The following is a 9220-nucleotide window of genomic DNA, read 5'->3' as shown; positions in this document are numbered from 1 at the left end:
GGGAATTTTACTGCCGGCTGTACCGGTAACCCGATCTGGCCCGAACTATCACCGCCGCCTGCGAGATCGCCGCCGATACAGCACCACCCGCCGCTTGACCTGGGATTTTACTGGAAGAGCGAGGTGCTCCCCCAACCAGTTGCGCACAACGAGCTGCCGTCGAATTTTCTACCGCCGCCGCGCCACTACCCCGCCACCTCGCCATCAGAGAAAAGGGAGGGAGGGTGGGAACTACTGCATCAGCTCCGATCTATCTCTTCTCCAAGGAAAGACTGAGCTCATGATACCAATTGTCACACCCTAGCTAAGGAAATCAGCAGGAACAACCAAGAACAACCATGAACACGATCTCAGATCGGGGAAAAGGAGGGGAAAGTAGCCCCGACTAGGGTTGTATTACTGTAGAGTATTTGGTATAAGATGCTTAAAGCATAATGAATCATCGATACCCCTTACAGACCAGGTGGTCGTGGCTTTAAAGCCAGTGCTAACGGAAAGGAAACGGCCACATGCCGGCAACGAAAACAGTACTGGAAATGCTACAGTGACGACAACGGAAATGGCATAGTAACGACGAGCCGCGCGAGCCGTCCGATGCGAGCTACGCGAGCCGTCCGATAACTGAAGGAGTTCTCTGCCTGCACTGCATCTTCAGGCTTGACACCATCGCTCCGCCGCTGCATCCCCTCTCCCCCCCTTGTGCCCTCCGCCGCTGACCCACTCTCCACGACCACCCCTCCCCACCGCTCCGCCACCACGTTCCCTCTCCCCACCTCGTGCCATCCGCCGCTGCCACCATCCCCACGGCCACCCCTCCGCCTCGGCCCCCCTCCCCACCGGTCCGCCGCTGCGTCCCCTCTCCCCACCTCCTGCCCTCCATCGCCGCCCCCTCCACATAGCCACCGCTCCCCTCCCCACAGCCACCGCTCCCCTCCCCACAACCACTGCGCGAGTTCGAGGAGGGAAGGAGGAGGAGAAGCTGGACGGGCACACCCAACCACCACGGTCGCCGTCGTCTTTGTATATTCAGTTCCCCCCCTCTGCCTCTCTCTCTGTTATATTCAGTTAAACATTGATCTGTTTCATGTATTTTCAGTTAATATGTGTTGTGTTTCACGCAAATTTAATCAAATTCAGTTAAACAGTGCTCATGTATTTCTGTTTTATTTGCTAATGACTAAGATGTACTAACTTAAATTAGTTTGAGTTAAAATTGCATCTCAGTACTGCTCATGTAACCCCATTTGTGTTCATATACAATAAATATACTTACATCTTGTGAGAATTTAGTTTCTAGTTCTATTTTGTGTAGTCCTGCAAAATGCAGTTAGAATCTGTCATAATTGAGGAGAAACACTCCATAACTGAGCATGCGCTCTTAACATATTAGTTTTTCTGAAAATATGAACAATGATATGATATGCTTCTTTAAAATTTTGGTTTGAACCGAAGATATAGATACATGGGAAACTTTAGTAGAAAGTCCAATGCTTTAGCTTTGTTGCATGCATATGCTTGCTGGTGTGGGTGTCATGGATTTGTGATTTTTTTATTCCTGTTCATGATATGATATGCCAATTATTGCTCCTTTTCAGATTGAAAATTGATATGCACTTCTATGTATGTCAGACTAATTCCAGGGTATTCCGGACAGACCAACCTGATTATTGCATCATTAATCAGGGCGAAATTCCGGACGAATTCAGACATGAGAGCATGAGAGCCTGAATTCATCATTAAAAGTCTTGTTCGTAGGCCGCCCCCTGCATTTCGCCCATGATGAACCATTAGTTATTTACGTACTTATGTCTGGTTTGCCTGCTCCCCTGCATCCTTCATCACCCTTCTTGGTTTGTAGCAGCTTCTATGTCACTCCTTGGAATGTAACAGATTTTATTCCAGACTCATAAACTAAATTGGTGCATTCAGTTTGTAGTATTTTCTTTATAAAGTTTCATCTTCTATTTGTCATCTTGGCTTGATCAAATAAACAGGGAAGACAACAGTGTTTATTTGATGTGATAGCTCTTACAACCTGTATTAAGTGTATCTTTCTATTAGAATCGATTGAACTGGAACTTGAATTGTTACTGCATCCATATGTGTGCCTTTGCTGTCATTTACTCTGTACAATTATCTTTCTAGTTGAATCAAACTGGAACTTGAATTGTTGTTGCATCTCTCACGTGTGCTTCTCTGTCATTTACTGTGTACAATTATTGGCTGTGAACTGATCCAATTATTTCTGGAGGCCTACGCTGTACAATTATTGGCTGTGAACCGATCCAATTATTTATTTGTGTACTTGTGTGTGGTTTGCTATAGCGCAAAGCAGCCTCGTTAGGACAGGAAGCCACTGTACCCAACATTGCCTCCTCCCTGAAGCCGGAGAACCCCCGCTGCCGCCGGAAAGGAGTTCAACTCGCCACCTCCCCGACCTCCTCGCCTCATCCTTGACCTACTCCATCCGAGCCTGAGAAAGCTGCAGCGACCACCACAACAAGAAGGTATGTTTCTTCTCTGAATTTTTTGCCACTTCTCCTCTCTGAAAAATACTCTTCTGTTCTCTGAAAAATTACTGTTGTGTTCCCTGAAAAATGCTTGATGAGGTTCCTGATAGGTTTTGTGAGGTTCATGTTAGGTTCCTATTAGATTCATGCTTGATATAGGTTCAGTTATGTTTTTGTTTGGTTTTTGTCAGGTTCACTTAGCTAGCTAGGTTGTAGTTAGGTTCAGTTAGCTTGGTTCCTGTTAGGTTGAGTTAGGTTGTTAGATTCTTGTTAATTAATGAATCTTTCTGCTATGTCTTAGGGGCATTTAAATAACACTTGTTGAAAATGGATAAGAGTTGGATGGAGGAGGACAGACCCAGCCAAAAATACATTGATGGTGTAAAAGGATTTATACAATTTGCTTTTACCCATGCCTCAACAAAAGGGAACTCAATATTATGTCCTTGCAAGAACTGCTTAAATATCTATTGGCTTGAAGCTAGTATTTTGCACGAGCATTTGATATGTGAAGGGTTTGTTAGTGGGTATAGAACATGGGTATATCATGGGGAGGCATCATCACCTCTTTCACTTGTTAGGGATGTTGATATAGAGCTATGTGATGAAGAAGTAGAGGAGGGGATGATTTAGAAGAAGATTGTGATGAATTAGCTGGAATGATTAGAGACAAGAGACATGATTTTGGTGCTTTGAGTGATAATGAAGATGATGGGGGTCATCATGCCGATGAAAATGACCCTTTTCAGTAGTTAGCAGGTGATGCAGCAGAAGAACTATATCCAGGTTGCACCTGTTTCTCAAAGCTTCGTTTTGTTGTGAGATTACTCCACATCAAATCTCTTGGAGGGTGGAGGGATAAGAGTTTTAATATGCTCTTAGAGTTGCTGACAGAAGCCTTTCCTGAAGGGTCAAAGTTACCTAAAAACTTTTACGAAGCTAAAAAGATGATAAGATGCCTTAGGCTTGATTATGTTAGCATCCATGCATGTGATAATGATTGCATCTTGTTTTGGAAGGAGCATGCAAATGTTGATTCTTGCCCTACCTACAAAGCCTCTCGCTGGAAAACTGAAAAGAAGAGACCTGATGGGAGACAAGGACACAAAACCCCGATGAAGGTTCTACGCTATTTCCCAATAACAAAGAGGCTGCAGAGACTGTTCATTACGGAAAAGAGTGCAAAAGACTGCAGGTGGCACGCCGATGATCATATAAAAGATGGGCTTCTAAGACATCCAGCAGATTCTCCTGCTTGGAAGCATTTTTATGCCATACACACTGACTTTTCCAAAGATAGTCGCAACCTGAAGTTGATTATCACATCTGATGGCTTTAATCCTTTTAGGATGATGAATTCTACCTATATTATATGGCCAGTTATTGCAATTCCAATAAATCTTCCTCCTTGGTTGTGCATGAAGCAACCAAACTTCATCCTATCATTGTTGATTCCTGGCCCAAAGTCACCTGGGAAAGATATAAATGTTTATTTGGAGCCACTTGTTGATGAGCTAGATTCTTTTTTTGAGAAGGGAGTCCGAACATATGATGCCTTCAAGAAAGAGCACTTTCAGTTGCATGCTGCCGTTCACTCAACTAGTAGTGACCTCCCAGGTTTAGCCACTCTAGCCGGAATTGCCACCTCTGGTGAGTATGGTTGTCCCAAGTGCCACTTACTTGCTCATTCTGGATGACCAAAGGCAAGAAAACCTGCTATATGGATCATCGTAGGTTCTTAGGTCCAAACCACAGATATAGAACAACGGATAAGGCATTTTTTAATGGCAAGGTGGAATCTAGGACAGCGCCTGATCCACTTACCGGAGATGTAGTGAATTCCCTTACAGAGAACATTCACACTGTATTTGGAAAAGACCCTAAAGGAAAACAAACCATAAGAAAACGTAAGTGTGGCGATCCACCACAAAATTTCAAAAGGAGATCCATTTGGTTTGAGTTGCGCTATTGGAAAGACTTGTTGCAGCCTCATAATATTGATGCCATGCACATTGAAAAGAATGTGTGTGATAACATAATGAACACACTACTGGGCATCGACGGGAAAACAAAATATAGTATTAACTCTTGTCAAGACCTTAAGTTGCTTGGAATAAGGAAGGATCTTCATCCCGTTCCAGTTGGCAAGGATACATTTGATTTGCTTCCTGCCCGATACTCAATGAACCCTAAGGTGAGGAAGCTATTTTGTCGAGTTCTGAAAGGAGCCAGGTTCCCATATGGTTATGTGTCCGACATACGAAGGAATATCGATGTTAAGAAGAAGAAGATTATTGGGCTGAAGAACCATGACTGCCATATTCTGTCGCATCAATTGTTTCCACTAGCAGTTAGGAAAACATTGCCGGAGGGAGTTAGTGCTGCATTGATCCGTGTTAGTAATTTTTTCAAGAAAATATATTCCACGGTCATTTGTATAAGTGATATGGAGAAGCTAGAGGAAGAAATAACAGAGACACAGTGCATTCTTGAGACCACATTTCTACCAAGTTTCTTTGATATGATGGTCCACCTTATGGTTCATCTTCCACTCCAAGTGAGGCTAGGGGGCCCAGTGAAGTACAGCAGCATGTTCCCTACAGAAAGGTCATTTTCTAAACATGTTTGTGTACATAAGACATTTATATGTAACAAAAAGAACTAATATATGTTTAGTATATTTTGAATAGGTTTTTGTGCACCTTGAAGGGGCATGTTCGTAGCAAAAGCCATCCTGAAGGGTCAATTGCAGAGGGTTACATTTTTGATGAGTGTCTTAATTTTTGCTCTTGCTATTTAGAAGGAGTTGAAACCAGATTTAGTAGAAATGGAATGAATGATGCTCCTGAGCCAGAGTCTAGTAGTATGCCTTTCTTTAAGAGCAATGGACATTGTGTGGCTTCACAATGTACTATTACCTTAGATCAAAAGACATGGCTTCAAGCACATAGATATGTATTGTTCAATTATGACAACATAATTCCATACTTGAGGTATATTAAACTTTTTTGTTACTAGAGTATGTGTTTGCATTGCTGAATGATTTTCTTAGCTTACATATGTATTGACTTCCCGCAGCAAGCATAAATAGTATTTACTCTCAATTGGCTATCAAAATGCCTTGATTGAATTTTCAATTTTGAAATGGACAAAACCTATTGTGTAACTACAAGAAGGAAGCTTCAAAAAGTGCCAGGGCAGCTAAACTGCCGCAAAATTCATCCCGGCAAGGAAGGTGATGTTGATTGTCTCCACGACACGCGGTAGAGAAACTGTCGGCATGTGTTATCCAGGCAGGCCGGTGGCCTGCCGGGAATGATAGAAAAGAGGGCAATTGAACCGTCGGGGAATATTTGCCTGCCGGGAAAGACTGTTCCCAACAGGTGTATTCCGGACAGGCCGGCCTGCCGGCAGTCCAATTGTTGTTTATAGTGGCTTGTCCCGGCAGTTGGTGCGCCCTTAGATTCTGCTCGTGGTTTAGGGTCGGAAAAAGAAGATGAATAACATACAATATAAAAATGATATCATGAGCCACTCCGGAAGAAGAATTGAAATCACCTTAATGAACAAGAATAAGAATTATGTTATGCTTATCCTTCATCAAGTTAAATTGATGACAAGAAACGGATTTAGCATACCACTTATTCTTCTTGAAAAATTGGAGATAGAGAGAAAGAGCACAAACTTGAAGAATTTTTGAACGCACCACCGGTAAGAATTTCAAACGAAAGGGATACCAAGAATGCATGGAGACACGTGAGAATGAAGAGATCATGATCCACCTAGAAGAAAACTTGAACAAGGCACCAGAATAATTGAGAGATGAACGAACCGACAACAATTGAGAAGAATTTGAGATTGAAAGCTGAAAGCTGAGAACAAAGAAATCTTCTGAAATGATGGCCTCCGGGGGATCGAGAATGAAAACACATCTGATATGCACAAGATAGATATGGAGAATTTCTCATGATTGACAACAATTGAGAAGATATCACGAGATGAGATGCCAATCTTCAAAAGAATGGCCAAGATTTGGGAGAAACACTTTCCAAGCCGAGAATGATGGACGGAATCACCACCAAGAATTACGGAAACACTTCTCACATGGAAGCAACTGCACATGCAACTAGCAACGCTAACAAATGGTTAAGAAAGCGGTAACATAGCAAATAAGTGGGTTGCTAGGTTGTATTGAGGTGAAGGTTTTCATGGCAATGTTGAGAGGCTGACATTTAACAGCTGGTAGGCAGCGAGGCATAACGAAAGAAATGAGACAACTAGCATTGCATTGATAGTAATGGTATCTAGGGAAATGGTCATCTTGCCTGAGATCCCGCTTGGAAGAAAAACGACTTCGTGAAGCACACGAATCGACATGTCGAACGGGTCCTCGCATTCCGACACGCTTGCGGAACTCTATCGAGACGACGCAAACCAGAAAGAAGAATCAACACACGATATTCACCACGGCACATGCACAACATGATGCACACCCTAAAATGATGTATGTCTAGTTCAATTATGCAAGGCATGGCATGTCAATTCACAACAATCAAACACTACACATTAAGTGAAGCTCAATATGCAACGAGTTGCATATTGACGAAACTCCATATTTAATTATTTAGTTCACTCTCGTTTAGGTACACGGTAATATTAAATGTGGTAAACATGGCAAGGGATGAAGCACAAAGAAACTACCTGTCTAAGCATTTTAAACGAGTCCGGAAACGACTTATAGCATCTCCGAAATGACCCCACATGCTAACTTTGAACTCTGTCCAGATTTTTCCAAACCACAATTTGCATTTGTTAAATGGCAAAAAAAAGTGGTTCACGTGATTGTACTCGTCATTCTAGTCCATTTACATATATGGCTCATCTCCAACGGAGCTACGGTTAAATAACTACGAACTAAAACATTTCTAACACGTCGGCATGCAAACCAATGCAAACATCACAACTAACTGTCTTAAATTTGCATGGGAGTTGGAAAATATTAATCTACGCGAAATTCTACACGTTTTCCATATATAACTTGTCGCGATCCGACACACGCTTTAAAAATTACGGATGTTTTAAAATATGCATTTTTCTAAAAATACTAAATTCGCAAAACCTAAAAAAACTAAACGGGCCAAATTGTCCTAATAGGCCTAATAGTGCACGGGCGCTGCATAACTAAAGCATGCACAGGGCGAGAGTTAGAGGCTACCGAGTGGTCACCATGGGCCTGAGGCCATTTGCGAAGGGGTGAACTGGCCGGCTCGCGAGGCAGGAGAGGAGGCACGGCCTGGCAGTGCGCTTGGCCACGTGGCCTGGGGTCGGGCCGGCCCATGCGGGTTGCCGAGCAGGAGGAGCGGGCACCGCTCGATCTGGCGACCCTTGGCGAGTGGGATGCAGGGAGGCTGTAACGACTAAGATGCGACCCTTTCCTATTTTGGGGGCGAGGCCTCAAAAGGGAAGGGGCGCATCTAAACGTTTCGCAAGCGAGATAATCATAACATTACATAATTGAAAGAGTGACAAGTAGGGCATACACTTGCCATCTAATAAGAGTATAGCATTAAGCTTACACACACACTTATTCAGAACATAGTTTAGTCCCGCTACGGACAACATGAAATGAGTAAAACTATGACATCCCGCATGCTGGCCCCACGATCACGACCACGGCCTCAGTCCTCTGGATAGTTCACGTACAGACGGCCAGAGTCCTCATCAAACTCCCACTTCAGCTGGTTGTCATTAGGATCTCCTGCGTCGGGCGTACCTATACCTGTTGGTGTTTGTAGTAATCTGTGAGCCACGGGGACTCAGCAATCGAATGACCTTGGTATCGAATCTAGCCAAGTTATTAGGTGAGGACGGTTAAGTGTATGGGTTTGCAGCAACCTAAGCATATATGGTGGCTACCTTACGTTGATCAGAGTAATCATATGGCGGTCTACGCGAGCGATCAAAGACTAGATTGACCACTAAGTGATCCTGAACACCTACTTACGTCAGACATGACCCCACCGTGTTCTCGATCGGAGAGCGATCTCCGAAGGAGACAATCATGGTTACGCACACAATTGACAGTTTTATTAGAGTTACTTTAAGTTGTCTAGAACCGGATGTTAACAAAATATCCACATTTGCCACATAACCGCGGGCACGGCTTTCCAAAAGATTAAACCATGCAGGGGTGGTCCAACTAGTCCATCACAAACTGCCACGGACCGCAAAGTAATCCTCTATCATGAAACTCGTAATCTCGTCGGATTCCTTAAAGGAAAATCTCAACTTTGAGGAAACCCAAAGTTTCACCGAAACCCCTATACGCAAGATATATCGCTAAGGCAAGACAAATCTAGCAGGACCTCTCGACGTGTCGACGACTTCGATAAGAGCCGCGTATCTCAGTCTCAGGACACGCCGGATAAGCGAAGCGTACGGTGGCATGATAGAGATCACCCGAGTTGCCCCGGATTGGCCCCGCACGGTGCTCTAGTTTGGACCAACACTCATGAGGAGCACTGGCCCGGGTTGTTGATTAATTCCTCGGGTAGCTATTCCCAATGCAAATTATTATTAGGTGATTAGCAGATTAAAACCAATGTTGGGTCCTGCCGGACAAGCCTTAACACTACACGATTTATCAAGGGGGTCCCCATAACAATCCCGAACGTGTTAGGAGCGATCGGTTATTGAATCAAACACCGGTA

At 43.7% G+C, this 9220-nt stretch overlaps 1 protein-coding gene across 6 annotated transcripts; it reads left to right on the top strand.

Annotated features, from left to right (window-relative positions):
- The first annotated feature begins 438 nt into the window (after positions 1 to 438).
- On the top strand, positions 439 to 6002 carry LOC123425362. 6 transcript variants are annotated; one of them, XM_045109082.1, is made up of 4 exons: positions 439 to 1020; positions 2326 to 2507; positions 2812 to 5117; positions 5201 to 6002. In XM_045109082.1, exons 3-4 carry the CDS (start codon positions 4204 to 4206, stop codon positions 5526 to 5528), a joined length of 1242 nt encoding a protein of 413 aa, XP_044965017.1. In that variant the 5' UTR covers positions 439 to 1020; positions 2326 to 2507; positions 2812 to 4203; the 3' UTR covers positions 5529 to 6002. The 6 variants fall into 6 exon arrangements, with proteins under 6 accessions (XP_044965017.1, XP_044965009.1, XP_044965004.1 ...); XM_045109074.1 differs by having other exon boundaries at positions 1630 to 2507; XM_045109069.1 differs by having other exon boundaries at positions 1596 to 2507.
- Positions 6003 to 9220: the final 3218 nt, after the last annotated feature.

This window comes from Hordeum vulgare, chromosome 1H, assembly GCF_904849725.1.
Source record: "Hordeum vulgare subsp. vulgare chromosome 1H, MorexV3_pseudomolecules_assembly, whole genome shotgun sequence".
Taxonomy (NCBI): domain Eukaryota; kingdom Viridiplantae; phylum Streptophyta; class Magnoliopsida; order Poales; family Poaceae; genus Hordeum; species Hordeum vulgare.
Note: the sequence above shows the minus strand (reverse complement) of the source record. Positions and strands in the feature narration are given on the sequence as shown.

What these genes read in the sequence shown, in the direction of transcription:
- LOC123425362 (XM_045109082.1), top strand. Translation starts at nt 4,204, where the DNA reads ATGACCAAAGGCAAGAAAACCTGCTATATGGATCATCGTAGGTTCTTA. An exon ending in AGCATGTTCCCTACAGAAAG is followed by an intron (nt 5,118 to 5,200) that starts GTCATTTTCTAA and finishes TATTTTGAATAG; the next exon opens with GTTTTTGTGCACCTTGAAGG.